Source organism: Chrysemys picta, chromosome 8, assembly GCF_011386835.1.
Source record: "Chrysemys picta bellii isolate R12L10 chromosome 8, ASM1138683v2, whole genome shotgun sequence".
Lineage (NCBI taxonomy): Eukaryota > Metazoa > Chordata > Testudines > Emydidae > Chrysemys > Chrysemys picta.
In genome coordinates, this window is record NC_088798.1 from 5,294,588 (window position 1) to 5,312,419 (window position 17,832).

The 17,832-nt window shown below is 46.7% G+C and overlaps 1 protein-coding gene across 1 annotated transcript in view; it reads right to left on the minus strand.

The window, feature by feature from the left end:
* Positions 1-370: 370 nt before the first annotated feature.
* The window catches only part of DMBX1 (diencephalon/mesencephalon homeobox 1), a 33,313-nt gene continuing 15,851 nt past the window's right edge, over positions 371-17,832 (minus strand). The window contains exons 2-5 of the mRNA XM_005284877.3: positions 14,115-14,280; positions 7,017-7,195; positions 3,832-4,186; positions 371-1,749 (exon numbers count right to left, since the gene is read on the minus strand). Of these exons, the coding sequence (XP_005284934.2) occupies positions 1,349-1,749; positions 3,832-4,186; positions 7,017-7,195; positions 14,115-14,268 (1,089 nt within the window). The 5' untranslated portion in view covers positions 14,269-14,280 and the 3' untranslated portion in view covers positions 371-1,348. The remainder of the gene's footprint in view (positions 1,750-3,831; positions 4,187-7,016; positions 7,196-14,114; positions 14,281-17,832) is intronic.

The window sequence follows — 17,832 nt, forward strand, 5'->3', positions numbered from 1 at the left end:
TCATGTATAATTTTGATTCAGATCTTCAACATCCCACTGGGTTGCGGGATGTCTGGATCTGGGATTTTGGTTTGGCCTTCTACCGAGAGGAATGGCAATTTGCAAAATTGAGATCCGCATCTGGGTTTGGATTTAAGTCATTTCCTAAGCTCAGGAGTGTTCAGATCTGGGTATTGGTTCAGGCCCACCTCTAGCCTGTCTGCATTCATTCTCTACTTAGTCGGTTTCTGAGACAAGCAGGGGAGCCCCCAGGGTTTGTGGTCTGAGGACAGAATTTGGCATGGAGACAGTTTTCCTAAACACAGCTTGAATTAATCACGGTTTTGATGAACCGCCACATAATGCAAATGGTGTATGAACGCAGCAGGAGTTCATACCAACTTTTTATTGTTCTTTGTTGTCCAAGTTAGACCAAAATGCTTTTTTACACATCATTTATAAATAGCAGAGTGTACACTTCAGTGAAGAACAAAGATGCAGCAACCTCAGTAAAAGTCTTGTGAATTTGACAAAATCTAGTGCTTTCATTTTTCCTCGCTCTCTAACCAACAGAGCCCGGTGGCAAATTCTTTGTCCTCGGACTTCGAAGAAGTGCTTTAAAAAAAAAAAAGTTCCTACCGACGGGAAGTGCTTTAACAGGAAACAACCCTTTACATCATTCCCTGGCGTTTGCAGGTTGGTTTTAACGGAGAACTGGAGAAGATATGATAATGGCATTCAGAATCTTTTCTCTGAATTCCTCTTGCTAGACTCATTCAGAACTCTGGCCAAAGAAGCATCTCCCGCTCAGAGCTTGTGGGGTTTTTTTGGATTGTAATTTTGATTCTAGCTACTACAAGTATAAATCTGAAAGAAAGGGGGAGGGAGGAAAGATAGCAAAATGCTCCATAATTCTGCATAAGGCAACACAGACAGCAACACACAAATGAAGGATGTTTTCAACAATAGAATCTATATACAGTACGAGGAGACTAGGTTTTCCAGAGCACAAAACAAAACAAAAATCACAGTCGGCACATTATCACAGTATCAACGAAAGAGGGATCTTTCTGGACATGACAGTTTTAACTCCTCGGTCCTCAGGAGAGTTTTTTTTAACATCTAAGTACATGCCCTCTTTCCTTCTTTATTAAATACTTCAGTGGAAGTGGGGCCAGTAGCAGTACCGGACGTGAAAATGGAGCTAGTGAAGAAGTAAAGGATTGAAAGTATCCCCCGAAAGGGAGCACCTTGATCCAGGTGGAGAGGAGAGCTGTGCATTTTCAAAAGAGCCACACGTTTAGTGCCAGCGGAAGGTGCCTTCTCTTGCGGCTGACGGTAGGGTGGGGGTTCCCCTGCTGCCTTGCGGTCAGTTTGGTAAGGTGTCAAGTCCGAGGGAGGCGGCGTGCTGCTTTGCCCGGAGCCTTAGATTCTCAATACTTGTCGTTTTACTGTTCAGGGTAGGGAGGGAGCTAGACGCCTGCAAGATGGGTGAAGACCAGACCTGCTGGGCGTGGGAGAGCGACTGGTAATACGACTGACAATGGAGAGAGCTGAGGGGCGCCATGTTGACATTCATGCCCAAGTAGGGCATGGCAGTTGGGGTCCCCATTTCAAAGGAGGAGTAATGGACCAAGTTGTTAGTGGCGGCCATGTGCTGGCGAAATTGCTCCTGGAGACGGAAGAGGCTCAGAGGTGAGGAGGAGTAGGAGTGAGTCTGAGACATGCCGCTGCTGGAGGAAGGCGTCACCGTGGCACTGATGGGAGAGTCTGCGTTAGAAGACAAGATGTAAGGAGGGGGGTTAGACATATGTGGCCGCTGAATAGAACGATCTCCCTAAGGAGGGTGGTGGCTGAGGAAGGCAACTGATTTACAGAGAAGGAGGAAGGAGAGGGGTGCCGGGGACCTTTTATCCAGACTAAGTTCTCCGGAGCATGGACGGAGTATGCAAATCACCTTGCACATTTGAGTGCTAATTAACCAGAAGCCAAATTGCAGCAAGGGTGTTGATGAATGAATTATCTGGACCAGCGTTCCTGTAACTGCCTCCCCTGATCCTTTCCAAGCAAGGCTCAGACAAGGCCATGGAAAGCGACAGAGTGGGGCTATTATTGTGAAGACCCAAACAGAACCAGAATGGAGAACTGATCTTTCCATACTGGCTGTTCAGAGGAGATCTTGTTTGCTGAGTCCAGGGTGGAGAAACCCAAGCAAGCAAGATTGGGGCCCTATAAAACTCATCCAAACGGCACCACTCCAGATTCGAGCCACCTTTTCTCAAAATACAAGAATGGGAGGGGTGCGGGGTTGGGGGATGTCATTCAAGGAAATTGAAAAGTGACCAATTTAAATCTGACCAAAAAGGAAATACTTTTTCCACAGAAGGCACAAATTGGCCTGGGGAACTCATTGCCACAAGATATATCTGAAGCCGAGAGATAAACAGGAGTCCCAAAAGGACTGAACATTTAAAAGCAATAATAATAAATAATTTGGAAGAGGCACAAACTCTCATGCTTCATGTTATAAGCCAGTCTCTAACTGATGGACACTAGTGTCCCACAGGGAGGCCGAGGACCTCCCTTCCCTGGCATATTGTTCCTGGGTGGAAGCAATTCTAGCCCAGCTCTGTGCTGCTCGCTGACACCTCTCCTTGTTCCTGTGCAGATACGGCTTTAACAGCCATGGACATGCCGCCATGGAGCGTAGGCTTTGGGCCTGGCAGGGAGCGTAGCTCCAGCTCACGGAAGGTAAAGCTCCTTGCTGTCATGAAGATCTGGAGGAATAGCTCAGTGGTTTGAGCATGGGTCTACTAAACCAAGGGTTGTGAACTCAATCCTTGAGGGGGCCACTTAGGGATGTGGGGCAAAAATCAGTACTTGGTCCTGCTAGTGAAGGCAGGGGGCTGGACTCAATGACCTTTTAGAGTCCCTTCCAGTTCTATGAGATAGATATATCTCCATGTATTAACTTGCCATGGGCAGATTCTTTTATAGCTGGCCACCATCAGAGTCAAGATTAGATGGCCCACTAGTTGGATACAGTCTGCCAATTTCTACATTCCCCGGTAAGGGCCATCCTGTATCCCTGTGGCCTTCCACTTCATTCTTGAGAGGGTTTACAGATGAGTAGGACGGATGTATTTGTTCTGTGTTTAGTGAGGAAATGCATTGGCCAGGCCTGAGCAAACCTGCCACTGTCTTCTCTGGAGAGAATAGGCCTGGTTGTCGGTCTTGCAGGTTTTGTGGTATATTCCCAACAAGCTCTTGGAGGGCTAGGATTTGACCTCTTTCGGATCCTTTGCAAGCCATTACAATCCACCAGGAGAGGAGATTCTGATTCCACACTATGAACTATTTCTGTGCTAAACTTGTTGGTCATGTTTGCCCGACTGGGTCACACGCAACTGGCAACTACCTCATTAAAGTGCCTGGCGGACCTGGCTTGTGAGAGAGAGCCAGGTTTTTTAGCAAGTGTGTGTTCCCCAGAGGGCATTTAGACTCTTATCCAATGGGGAAGTGTGTGCCCAGTATGCCTGTGAATGGCATGCTGTCACTGAGCAGTGTTCTTCGGTGCTCATCTAAGCTAACGGGGGATCTCAGCCCTCTCTGCGCTGGGACCCCATGTTACAACAGGGGACCTCCCTGCATCCCGTCTAGCCATAAAGAAAGGAAGAATGCTCATCACGCACCTGGACCAATTTGCTTCCCTCCCAGGGGATTGTGACCTCCCCCTTCCAGGCTGGGAGAAACCAATGATCTAGGGCATATCATACTGTACTTGCCAATGCTCAGTCTCTGGCTCCCAATCTGGCCTGGAGACCAGGCCTCCACACGCGCATTGACCCTCACCTGCTTTTGGACTGGCTCTCTTGCAGTTCAGAGCCTTGCTCTCAGCGCCGGGACCTTTGTCTGCTTTGGACTCCTCCAAGGGGTTCTTAAAGTCCTCCTCTCTGTCCGTCTGGTCCTCTGCTGCGGACTCGCTGGCCGACTGCTCCGACAAGGTGAGGTTGAGCTCCGTGCTGGCTTCGCTCGGCTGGCTCTGTGGCTTGTCTACGTCAGGGGCGGAAGTCTGACTTTCCAGCACAAGACCTTCCGTCTTCCCCTCGCTGTGGCTCCCTTCTGAGTCCTTCTGCTTCTGCAACTGCTCCTTCTGGAGGCTGCGCTGTTTCTTCCGGAATTTGGCTCTTCGGTTCTTAAACCAAACCTTTATACCACAGGGAGACAGGATAAAAACCCCTAGTAATGCAAAAATCAAAAAGTCAAATAGACTGGGATTTTGACGAGAACCCACGGTATGTAGGCACCCAAATTCCACTGCATTTCAATGGAATTTGGGTGCCTAACTCCCTTAGATGCTTTTAAAATCCCCAGACTTAATGCTGGTTCTTTAAGAAAACACAGCTCTGTCAAGAAAAAAAAAAATCACAAGCGATGTATTAAACCATCTCGGTCACCAACAGACCTGAGTTAAAGAGGTAGAGAGTACAATGTTCTGCTAGCTTTCTAAAAACAGCGTATATCACATTAATCTGTACCAAAACCATATAGAAACACAGTCAGAATAAGTCATATTATAGAGGACAGACATATGCGTTAATTACTGCCAACACTTTAGATTATTTGACTTGAATGCTTAGTTGAATGGACCTAAATAACAACAACCTCTTCTGTAGTGCTTTTCATCTCAGTAGATCTCAGAGCTCTTTATAGTGGAGGTTTATAGCCTTATCCCCATTTTACAGATGGGGAAACTGAGGCACAGAGGGGGGACGGTCACTTGCCCAAGGTCACTTGACCAGCCAGTGGCAGAGCTGGGAATAGAACCCACATGTCCTGAGTCTCAGTGCTCTGTACACTAGAATACTCTTGAGTCTCTAGACTGTAAGCTGTTTGGGGCATGAAGTATGTGTGTGCGCGTCCGTGCATAGTAACTAGCAGTAATACCGTGATCCCTGAATGTGGACTCTAAGGGTGTGTCTACACTACCCGCTGGATTGGCGGGTAGTGATCGATCTATCGGGGATCGATTTTTGCGTCTAGTGTAGATGTGATAAATCGATCCCCGAGCGCTCTCCCGTCGACTACGGTATTCCACCGCCACGAGAGGTGCAAGCGGAGTCGACGGGGGAGCAGCAGCAGTCGACTCAGCACCGTGCACATGCTGCGGTAAGTCGACCTAAATATGTCGACTTCAGCTACACTATTCTCGTAGCTGAAGTTGTGTATCTTAGGTCGATCCCCACCCCCCACTGTAGACCAGGGCTCATTGCTACCACAAAACAAGAAGATAAATTTTGCAATTTAACTGATTTCGTTATGTATGTTGTATACAAGCTCTCTCTGTGATGAATGCAGCTCTGTTGTGGTATTGTGTTGTTTTGTGACGGTACTGGGAACCAGGTCTTGAGTGGTTCATACCCTTGCTGGGCCAAATATGTATCGTCTGTGTGATGCAATGTCTCACATTAAGATATTTGGGCTAATCCTTTAAAGCTGTACAGCAAGGTAGTATCTGGTATCATAGGACATTTGATTCCAATATGCCAGGTCAGGCGGTGAAGGAAGTTTCCTTGGTTGGAATTGAACCAGTAACCTTTAGGAGCAAAGTCAAAGGTTCTTACTCTTAAATTACAGGAAAATATCCAATTGCTAATACTAGGTGTGTGTGGGTGTGTCCTTTTCAACATACTATCCCAACGTAACTCAATTTGGGAATAAATTCGGAAGGAGACAACCGGCTCAAGATTGTAATTTGTAGATTCCAAAGCCCGAAGGGACCATTGTGATCATCTAGTCTGATCTCATGTATAGCACAGGCTGCAGAACTTCACCCAAATAATTCCTAGAGCAGATCTTTGAGAAAAACATCCAATCTTAGTGTAAAAATCAATGATAGCGAATCCACCACAACTTGTGGTAAATTGTTCCAATGGTTAATTACTCTTACCATCAATAATTTACGCCTTATTTAGTCGGACTGTGTCTACCTTCAACTTCTAGCCTTGGATCACGTTATATCTTTTTCTGCTAGATTGAAATCTCATGTCCCCTTCCCATTTTTCTCAGTTAAGGCTGGCCTGCTATGTAGCGCCTTAAACCCATACTGAGCAGGCACCCATAATATCAGTAAGTCATGCAGCATATTAGTATTTGTAGGGCTAGGTGAGAAATGATTTTCCCATCCCAGAAGAATTTGAGAGTTCGAAGAATATTTTCACCTTAAATTGTGACAAAAAGTCAATCTCAAATTTTCACGAACAAATTCAGCTTAGGTCAATCAAAATGCGGTTTTCTTTTGACAATTCTGTTTTTGTTTTGATTTTGTCCTTTCTATTTTCCTTTTTTAAAAAGCAAGTTTCTCAACAAGAGAAATGTTGATCCAAAACCCAGAACTTTTTAATTTTTTGTTGTTTTGAAAATGTCCCATTTTGACAATTTTTAAGCTTTTTATTTTTTTTAAATTCAAACTGAGAAACTCCTCAAAAACCAACCACCTCCTCCAAATAATTTCAGTTCTGATGAATTGGCATTTTACACTGCAAAAAGTTTTGTGAAAAAATTCCCGACCAGCTCTACTTATTTGTTTCACTGGAGGAGAACAGAAACTGTTGGACCAGATGGTCTGAGACGTTATAAATATTGACGTTGTTGGGAGGGAACAGCTGGAATTACTTGTGCTCCTAGGCCTCCGAGGATGCCAGAGAAACAGTCATATAAGTAAATAAATAAATAAGTAGACTTTTGTGGCCATTTCTAAGATTTCCCCCCAAAGAGAGTTGGAATCCCAAATGAAAGCCAGGGCTACCCTCAGACAACACAAACCCTCAAAAATGTGTGTGTGGATTCAGTTTCTGTTGCAGCTCCCTCAGTCTGAAGCAAAGATTTAAGTCCATTTTTTGCTGCAGAGAAAACCCTCCTTCTTTGGTTACTATGAAAGCATTTTGAAAGAACTACAGATCAAGCCAACCCAGTGGGCCCTCTTCGTATATCTCTTAAATAGCCCTATTGGAGCAAGCAAGGTAGAACGCGGATACCTGTACTCTGGCTTCCGGTAGGTTGGTGCACATGGCCAGTCGTTCCCGCATCACCACATCTGGATAGTGAGTCTTCTGGAAAGTCTTCTCCAGGGCTTCCAGTTGTTGGGCGGTGAAGGCTGTGCGGCTTCTCCTCTGTTTGCGATGCTGGGATCCATAACGGGCCTCCAAAATGATGTCTTGAAATGTACAGCCGTTGGAAGACAAGAAAAGTGGCCAATTTAATTATTGGAATGTGCATGTTGACATCTGAAATAAGGCCCCTGGCACCTGCACCAAATGAGGAGGTGGGGATTGTGGCCTAAAGGTGGAGCAGTTCTCCCAGTGGCCCTGATCTTGTTCTCATTGAAGTCCAACTAGCTTCAATTCTGCAGTCAGGCTCTGTGTCAATTAATGGGGTGAGGATGTGTAACTCATAAAACAGCTGCCTCTGGTTTGGTTTTGGTTTGGGGTTTTTTTGGGGTCCAACTCTTAGAAGGCACATTGCTGTCAGGATTAGAGGTCACTTTGGCTCCTGTTGTGTCTCTCATATAGCTTATCACAGTCCTCAAAACACTAAGGTGGAGAGACAGACTTTAAGGTCATGGGCCCTGATTCAGAAAAACACGTACACATATGCTTAAGTCCCATTGATTTCAATGCACAGGCTTAAGTGCTTTTCTAAATAGGAATGTTTTAGTGAAAGTAGGCCTATACATTCCCATCCTCTCAACTCTCCCCACATCAACCCATGTTCTTTGGCAGGGTAACAAGTCTTGTGGCTAGAGGGGACGCGGTAGATGTGGTATATCTTGACTTTAGTAAGTCTTTTGATACTGTCTCACGTGACCTTCTCATAAACAAACTAGGGAAATGCAACCCAGATGGAATTACTATAAGGTGGGTGCAGAACTGGTTGGAAAATTGTTCCCAGAGAGTAGTTATTAGTGGTTCACACTCAAGCAGGAAGGGCATATCAAGTGGGGTCCCACAGGGATCAGTTCTGGGTTCTGTTCTGTTCAATATCTTCTTCAATGATTTAGATAATGGCACAGAGAGTACACTTATCAAGTTTGTGAACGATACCAAGCTGGGAGGGGTTGCAAGTGCTTTGGAGGATAGGATTAAAATTCAAAATGATCTGGACAAACTGGAGAAATGGTTTAAGCGGGGGGTTGGCAACCTCTGGCACGCGGCTCGCCAGGGTAAGCACCCTGGCGGGCCAGGCCAGTTTGTTTACCTGCCACGTCCGCAGGTTCAGCCGATCGCGGCTCCCACTGGCTGCGGTTTGCTGCTCCAGGCCAATGGGGGCTGCGGGAAGCGGCACGGGCCGAGGGATGTGCTGGCCGAACCTGCGGACGTGGCAGGTAAACAAACTGGCCCGGCCTGCCAGGGTAAGAACCCTGGCGAGCCACGTGTCAGAGGTTGCCGACCCCTGGTCTAAGGTAAATAGGATAAAATTTAATAAGGACAAAAATGCAAAGTACTCCAGTTAGGAAGGAACAATCAAGTTGCACACATACAAAATGGGAAATGACTGCCTAGGAAGGAGTATGGTGGAAAGGGATCTGGGGGTCATAGTGTAACATTGTTGCAAAAAAAGCAAACATCATTCTGGGATGTATTAGCAGAAGTGTTGTAAGCAAGACACAAGAAGTAATTTTTCTGCTTTACTCCGCACTGATTAGGCCTCAACTGGAGTATTGTGTCCAGTTCTGGGTGCCACATTTCAGGAAAGATGGGGACAAATTGGAGAAAGTCCAAAGAAGAGCAACAAAAATAATTAAAGGTCTAGAAAACATGACCTAGGAGGGAAGATTGAAAAAACTGGGTTTGTTTAGTCTGGAGAAGAGAAGACAGAGAGGGGACATAACAGTTTTTAAGTACATAAAAGGTTGTTATAAGGAGGAGGGAGAAAACCTTAACCTCTGAGGATAGGACAAGAAGCAGTGGATTTAAATTGCAGAAAGGGTGGTTTATGTTGGACATTAGGAAAAACTTCCTATCTGTCAGGGTGGTTAAGCACTGGAATAAATTGCCCAGGAAGGTTGTAGAATCTCCATCATTGGAGATTTTTAAGAGCAGCTTAGACAAACACCTTTCAGGGATGGTCTAGATAATTACTTAGTCCTACCATGAGTGCAGGGGACTGGACTAGATGACCTCACGAGGTCCCTTTCCAGTCCTATGAGTCTACGTCACAGTGGACATACAAGACCAACAGGGTGCTGATGGGGAAGATCTAACCCAGCTAATTGGACTCGATGCAAAAGATGGATCTTAAAGGGATCCCATGCCAACTTAGGTGTGACCCAAATTCGAGATTTTAATGGTTGTTTAAAGAAGGCTGACAGTTTGCTAGACAATTTCAAGGACAAAAGGGGCTTAACTTTTATAACCTGGTCTCCTTTTTAGCATCCAAGTTTTAGATGACTATCTAGGGTAATTGTATAGAGAGATAGAGGGAGACAGACCTGGTCCTGAAGGGCTTACTTTTTAAATAGACAAGACACACAAAGAATGGGAGGGGAAACTGAAGTGACTTGCCGAAGTTCAGTGACAGAACCAACTCTCCTGAGTATCAGTCCGGAGCCCTAGTCACTGACCGCCCTTCCTTTCCGGGCAGATGAGCTAGTTTGGTGTCTCAAAGATACAAATTATGTCTTCAGTTTATTTGTGCCCACAAAATTGGGGATGCAAAAAATCAAGTATGGGCTGGAAAAAAAATCAGGCCTCCCGATTCTGCCACTAAAAGCTCACAATAAACAAGAGGGGGTTACGAAACCTACTAGGAGCAGACCTGTTTTTAGGGTTGGTTTTTGAAAAGTCAATGACAATAGGCTGTTTTTATTTTAAATTCTGCAATATTGTGAACCCAAACCCGACACTGCGGTAGTGCATGGGAATCTGAGCTGTAGTGATCATGGTCTAAGATGAAGAGCAAAAGAAGTAAACAAAGAGCCCGAATGAGAAATGCATTTGATATTTTTTTTCCCTGTTTAAATTCCAGCTTTAAGAGTCTATGGCATCATTTTTAATACAGCTAAGAATGCGATCGTTCCGACAGAGGGAATGGACACACTAGAAAGCAAACCTAATTTTACATGGCCAGACTCAGGCTCTTGTTTTGCGGGCTTTGCTATTTATGTGAGCTTTTGTTGCAAGTCCCATGGCATGAATGTAAACAATAAAACAAAGCCGGCTGTCAGGCCAATCCCAGAACCACACAGTTTGGTTCCAAATACGTTAGCTAACGAGCGTGTCAAATCATCTTTGTGCTATTTGAATATTCCAGTTCCAAACTTCCAGCTGTTTCATTCTAGGCCAAATTCCACGATGCTTCCCCACACTAGTGCCAAAGTACGAGTGGTTTTGGTGACCCAGGGAATGCTCAGTCAGGCTAAAAGTTTCCAGAAGAATACAAAACAAAGAGACCTCTGCATTCAAGGAAGCAATGAGTTATTAGATACCGGTAATACAGCCACTTTTGTAGGAGAAGGCAGGAAGTCTCCTTTATGACTTCAGAAACAGCTCACAATGCTGCCTGGCTGCTTTCCTAAGGAAAGGAATATTCTTTCAGGACAAGAGATCCCTAAAGTATTTTCTAAAGTCCCATGGCATCTAACTTTAATACATCAAGTATCAAAACCAAGGAGAGATCGTGGTTTAACATCGACCAGCTGGAATATTCCCAACATTCCACAGTGGAGGTTAAACCTGCCAGTTTCTCAGAGGTGGTGGCTCAAGTATTTAATTTGGCTGCTGACAAGGATCTAGACAACAATTATTTCAATGCTTTAACTATGTTTTCAGGTTCAGTTCAAGACGGAGATTATGAATTGCAGGTGAGGCTTTGCCGTTACAATCTGAAACCTCTGTTTTCCAATTTAAGGTTGTTTGCTTTTGTGCTGGCTTATTCCGACTGTCCCTGGAAGGCAAGCGTGATCTATAACCATGCACTAAAAGATGTTCAGCGGTAACAAAATGCGGTAAGTAATCACGTTAGGAGCCTGCTTGCTTCAGCATAAACTGAAGCCAGGTCCCCTTTGCTGCTCGCCAGATTGGTGGAAGGTATATTTGGATCAGAAGAGGACAGTTTGACTAATTTACTGAAATTATCCAGATTGGTTCTCTGTGTTAACAAAAGGTTAAGATAAAATAAGTAGCCAGAAACCAACTTGAATCTTTGCTCTCAATAGTATTGAAAGGAGTCTGAAAAGCTTCCCTCAGCCCCCGCTGTTTTCAGCCACCCCTGTGTTTTCCTGGTTGCTTATGGCTAAGGCCAGAAATGTAAAACCACAGCATATGAGCTCAGCTGTTTTCTTGGGATTTCCTGATCAGAAGCCTTCCAAGAGATCCTTATTCTGTGTATTACAGTAGCATCTTGAGGCCCCCAAGTTCACTATGTGCTATATAAACACCTAGTGAAACAGTCCCTGTCTCCAACAGCTTACAAGCTAAAGAGACAAAGGGTAAGAGGTGAAACAGGCCCACAAAAGGGAAAGTGACTTGCCCAAGGTCATGGAATTAGGCTGCCTGATTCCCAATCCTTTGCCCTATTCCGGGGTGAAAGTGGGCCGGTACGGTGTGCCGGTAAGAAGCTGGTATCGACTTGTACCCAGCCAACATTAACGTCACTGCCCCTTTTACCCGCTCCACCCCGACACCGTCGAGAGGGGGACAAAAGGGGCAGCTGCCCCGGGACCGCCGATTTAAAAGGGTCCAGAGCTCCCGACCGCCACTACCATGGCAGTGGCTGGAGCCCCGGGCCCTTTTAAATTGCCGCTGGAGCCCCAGGTGGCATGGATGGGCTGGTTGGGGGAGGCTGACCCCCAGCCCCGCCCCTTCTGCATGAGGCCCCGCCCCTTCCAGGGGCTCGGAGCCAGGTCCCCGTACCAGTAAGCATTTAATATTACTTTCACCCCTTGCCCTATTCCAGGGGTACTCAAACTTCCTTGCACCACGACCAGGGCCGGCTCTACTGTTTTTGCCGCCCCAAGCAGCGCGCTGAATTGCCGCCGCGGACGGCGGGGGCAGTCCGTGTGCTGTTAGAGCGGCACGTACGTTTCCGCGGCTGCGGCAATTCGGCGGCAGCTTCTGTCTTCAGCCGGAAGACAGAAGCCGCCGAATTACCACCGTGGGCAGCTGAACATGAAAGCTGTGGCCAAATTGGCGCCACCGCGGAAACGGGTGTGCCGCCCCAACGGCGCACGGACTGCCCCCACCGTCCGCGGCGGCAATTTGGCGCGCTGCTCGGGGCACAAAAACACACGGACGGCTGCCCCTTGCAGATTGCCGCCCCAAGCACCTGCTTGGAATGCTGGTGCCTGGAGCCGGCCCTGACCACGACCCTCTTTCGAGAACAACAATTTCTACACAACCCCAAGGGGCCCAAAGCCTGAGCCCACTTGATCCCCACTGCCCCGGGCTGGGGGGCCAAAATCCGAGCCTTGCCACCCTGGCTGGCAGGGCCAAAGCCTGAGCCCCATCGCTCCGGATGGGCGGGGCCAAAGCCAAAGCCCAGGGGCTTCAGCCCCAGGAGGGGGCCTGAAACTTGAGCCCCACCGCCCCCCAGAGCTGAAGCCTTTGGGCTTTGGCCCCAGGAAGTCTAACATCAGTCCTGGGGACCCCACTTTGGTGTCCTGACCCACAGTTTCAGAACCCCTGCCCTATTCACTAGACCACACCACCTCCATGAGATATCTCTCCCTCATTTATACGCTCAAGGACCAGGGAAACACCCAGATGCTTAGCCAAAGCTCTTGAGATTCCTCTTCACCCAATCCCAGTTATCAGTGAGTTCTGACGGTCAGCTGGAGATTGCCTAGTTTTACTTACATCTTAGCAACAAATTTTTCATGCATTGTTGCAACACAGCTCGGGATGCAATTGCCCTTCAGCAAGATCTGCCTTTCCAGGCCGAGCCAGTTAGCTTGTGAACTCTTCAGGACAGGGCCCCCTAGCTACCCACACATCAGGGCATTATTATTTCTGTCCATCATTTATATTGCAGTCGCAAGTGAGTGACCTCCAACGAGTCAGAGCCTGCCTTGTGCACACACTACACAGTCCCTGGCTTGCTTGTCTGCTGCCCCTGCTAACTCTGACCCACGCCTCCCGACCGTCGTCCTGACAAGCCAATAAGTGGGGTGTCTTGCACTGCTTAGCGCTCCTTTCGGTATTTCTACAGTGCTGTCAATGGATGCAGCGCTTTACAAAGGCGAGATGGTGACATGGTCCCTTTTCCAAAGCTGTTACACTCTGACGTAGATGGGCCAAACCCCAGGGTGACAGATCGGGCAAGGGATGCTCTGGAGGGATCCAACATAAGAAGTGCCGATGGGAGAAGAGGGTCTGCAGGAGAGCATGCCCTCAGCGGGACAAGGGCTTCAAGTGTAGAGAATAAGCAAGTATCTAAGCCAGTGGTTCCCAAACTTGTTCCGCCGCTTGTGTAGAGAAAGCCCCTGGCAGGCTGGGCCGGTTTGTTTACCTGCCCCGTCCACAAGTTCGGCCAATCGCGGCTCCTAGTGGCTACGGTTCGCTGCTCCAGGCCAATGGGAGCTGCTGGAAGGGCGCGGGCCGAGGGATGTATTGACCGCCGCTTCCAGAAGCCCTGGAGCCTGGAGCAGCGAACTGTGGCCAGTGGGAGCTGCGATCGGCTGGACCTGCGGACGTGGAGGGTAAACAAACCGGCCCGGCCTGCCAGGGGCTTTCCCTACACAAGCGGCGGAACAAGTCTGGGAACCACTAGTCTAAGCCCATCAGGGGAAATTCACCCCAGGGCGGAGGGCTGGTACAAGATCAATGCACCACTCCAATCCCACTTCAGCTCTGAAATAGGACATAGATGGGGCACTGGCCCTCTGCCCAGGGTTAATTTCACCCGAAGGACTTAGTGGGTCTTTCGGGGGAGCCTAGTAGTTTGTTTGTATCTATGCACGGGGGTGAGTTGACTACCCAGGTATCTCTGATCCAGCCACGTTTGTCCATGGGGATCTAATGAGTTTGCTATAGAACATTCAGGCCTGTGTAAGATTCCACACAGCGGCAGAGTCTCGCTCAGCGTGAGCCTAGGCCGCGTGTCCGGCTCAATGCAAAAAATCCATAAATTGTTCTTACCAGCCAGTCTCTCTGCCAGCGTGAGGGCGTGCACCGAGGGTCTGTAGTCAGGGGCGTGCTGGGCTTGTTGCGCCGCCTGCTGGTGAAGGTTGTACATGGCACTCAGAGAATTCATGGCGTGAAGAGAGTAACCGTTCACTCCATAGTGCTGCATGGTGGCATACACCTAAAAACAACCAAGCAGAAAAGGCCTGGTTAGAAACTCATTCATTATAATATAAAGGAGTTATTTAGGGGAAGTTCTGTGGCCTGCTACACAGGTGGTCAGACAACACGATCTCTGTGGTCCCTGCTGGCCTGTCTGAACGGTCTGATTCGTTAGATCCTTGGAAGCTTTGATGTGAAATAAAAATAATGCTCATGGGTCCTGATCCAAAGCCCACTGAATGAATGGCAAGACCCTCGAACTGCGGTGAGCTTCGGGACCTGAGACAGTGATACCGAGGTTAAAGTCAGCAATGAAAACAGCATGATACCAGCCCTGAGGCCTAGCTGCTGCCTTAGGAAACAGCATGTGAATGTATCCCCCAAAATACTATTAGGAAATAAAAAGAACTTTTCCAAGTGACATTTAAATGAAAGGCAAAAAAAGTGTGTGTGTGTGAGAGAGAGAGAGAGAGAGAGAGAGAAACTTGTGGTGAAATTGCTGATAATTGAGTGTATCTGGCATTTGGAGTGACTCATTTTCCCCAATATCAAGGACACGGTTTGTAGACTATCCAAGTCCCCCTCCCCTGTTTTTTTCTGCTATTTACTCACTGGGCAACCTCAAAAAAGGTCACTTTACCTTGCTGCGCCTTAGTTTCTCCATCTATAAAATGGGGCTAATACCAGTCTCACGGCGGTGTCGGGAGGCTGAATTAACTCATGTCTGTAAAGGAATTTGAGTTCCTCTAACAGAAGGTGTTAAATGGAGATGAAATAGCAGTCACCAAATGAGGATGGAGAAACTACGATAAGAGAAAGAGGCTGGGAAAGTTCTGTTTTGGTTATTTACCAGGTTAAGATAGTGGCTGCCTGAGAGAGAAAACTGTGGAGCTAACATCAGGTGCTGGAGGTCATGTTCAAGTCTCATTGACCTCAGCAGGAGTTTGAGGTCTGTATCTGAAGGCAAAAATTGAGCCCAAATCTTATCTTTGCATAGATCTATTATGTCAAATATATTAACCACCATTATTCAAAGAACAACAACTTGTTTCTCTAAATTTCACCTTTATCCCTAACAAGTTTTCATTTTTCCATGTAGAAGATTTATACCACCAAGAAAAGAATCTCAATACACAGGAGCATGCGAATCCGCAGTCAAAGGTCTCATTGACTGAGGACTTCTGGAATGCAAATCTAAACCCAAACATACAAGGACTTCATAAGACATCCATGGAACTTTTGTGCATCTGGAACCAGAAGTTGTATTGCTTTCTATGGGAGTTTGCAATAGGGTAGGATGTTTATGGGATCTCACCTACTGAGCAAACTAGGAGTCTTTCACTCATGACTAGAATCAAAGCCCTATTCAGCTATCTAATTCTTTCGCTGCGTCAATGCAGGGAATGTTCCTTACCACAGAGATATTTCCATAGGTCCGAAACATTCTTGAGGCCTTATACAGTGATGGAGTAATTTTGTGGAGTCATGAGACAAACTGAATCAGGACAGACAGGATTAACGACAGGTAGCCTGGAAATATGCCTGTTTTCCACAAAGCTCCAGCCATGTTGTCTCCATTGAAGGAAAGGCCTTTCTAATATGCTAGATGAGTTACTCCACGGACACCTGATCCAAGACCGGCCATATCCTGTATCTAGCTTCAGCTTGTGTTGTTAGAGCCTTCATATTGAGCCGTTCTAAATTCACTTCAAAGCGCTTCTTCAGTCCTATATTTGAAGAAAACTAGCTGGCAACTCAGCATATCTCCCACATCACTCATGCTACAGGGAAAATTTCTCTCTTGCAGAGACAGCGCACACAAAACCTATGTGCTATTTTAAGCCATCAAAATAGAGCTTAAGTGGACTTAAACAGTGCAGAAGCCTTTGGCTGGTCTTCTGTATATGGGGAAATTTTCTAGTAGTGTGCCCTAGTGAACATAGGGCCAGATTGTCAAGAACTCAGAACCCGAGTCTGGTGTAGGTAGCAGCATCATTGAGTGTGTGGGTCAGATTCTTAGTTGGAGTGAAAATAAATAAGAAGCCGGGTAGCTCCACTGAAGTCCATGGAACCAAGACAATTTGCACCGGCTGTGGGATCTGACCTTGGGCAGCTTCTGCCTTTGCTCATCCCACTGAACATCTAGACCTGTATTTACAAACAACTGTGAGCCAGGTTTATCGTCTGCACGGGCGGTTTTCAGAACCAGAGCTTGGATCAGTTTATTTTCTAATGCAGTTTGTACACCTTTGGCTGTAACTTAGAACCCCAAATAAACCGGCGTGTTTGGAAACGGTTACTGAAATGGAAATTCCCCCTGCAAGATAGAATGATCAGAGAGGATTATTCATGGAGAACAGGTTCATCAATGGCAATTAGCCAAGATGGGCAGGGATGCAACCCCATGCTCTGACTGTCCATAGCCTCTGTTTGCCAGAAACTGGGAATGGGCGACAGGGGATGGATCACTTGATGGCTGCCTGTTCTGTTCATTCCCTCTGAAGCACCTGGCATTGGTCACTGTCGGAAGGCAGGATACTGGGCTAGATGGACCATTGGTCTGACCCAGTATGGCCATTCTTATGTGAGACTCCATAAAGGCCCACTTTTTCCAATGGGAAAGCATTTTCTTTGGTAAGATTTCTATTTATTTGGTGGTTAGAAGGCTTTCCTCTGTGTTAAAGTCTTCTTGCTGGCCTGGAAGAAAAGGCATACATTTGAAAAAGGAGATTTACAAATAGTTAAAGTCACGTGAAACCAGTCACTAGATGTTCCAGTTTTCTCAACCACTGTCTGGAATACTGCATTGGCAGATGACAGCTGTAACTTCTTTGTTATGGTGCACAGTAAATACAGAGTGGTAGACAGAATAATATGAAAGAGCCGGCCGGGATATCGGTGTTCTATGTTCATAGACTATTTAATCTAGCAGACGTGAGTTAACTGAGCTCGCACGTAGACCCGCTTTCGTTGTCATTTACCTCTATGCACATTCCGAAACGGAATACATTAAATATTTAAAAGACCCCATACAGCAATTTTTTTGTAAATTGAGAAGGCCATTCATCAAGCCACCGCTGGGTTTCACAAGTTGTCGAATTGTGCTTACATTGGTTAAAATAATCTTTATATTTCATTAAGCAACCAAATAAGCTGATCCTCCCCACCGGCGGTATAGATGGCTTTAATTTTCAAAATCTGCAAATGCATCTTTTATGTCTCTCTCTGGCTGGAGGGTTTGGATAATAACCACAGCCAATTGGAGAATAAAAGCAGGGTTTGATTAGGTGTTACGTTGTGTAAATTAACGCCGGGCAGCAAAGGAGCAGATCCTAAGCTGTCATTGATTAAATGGGGCTTGGACCTTCGTCGTCTCCTAAATAATAGGGTGTAGCTTTCCTTTCCTATGCAACTCCTGTGTGTGCCTGCCCCAGATGCCAAGTGGGGTCTGAGTCACGGAGAAAGGAAATAGGGACTGGAGGGGGGGAGTTCTTACAAATTAGTTGTCTGCAATGAGTGTAAACGGTATAGGGCCCAGCCATGCGTTCCCTGGGCATCCAGAACCGCCATT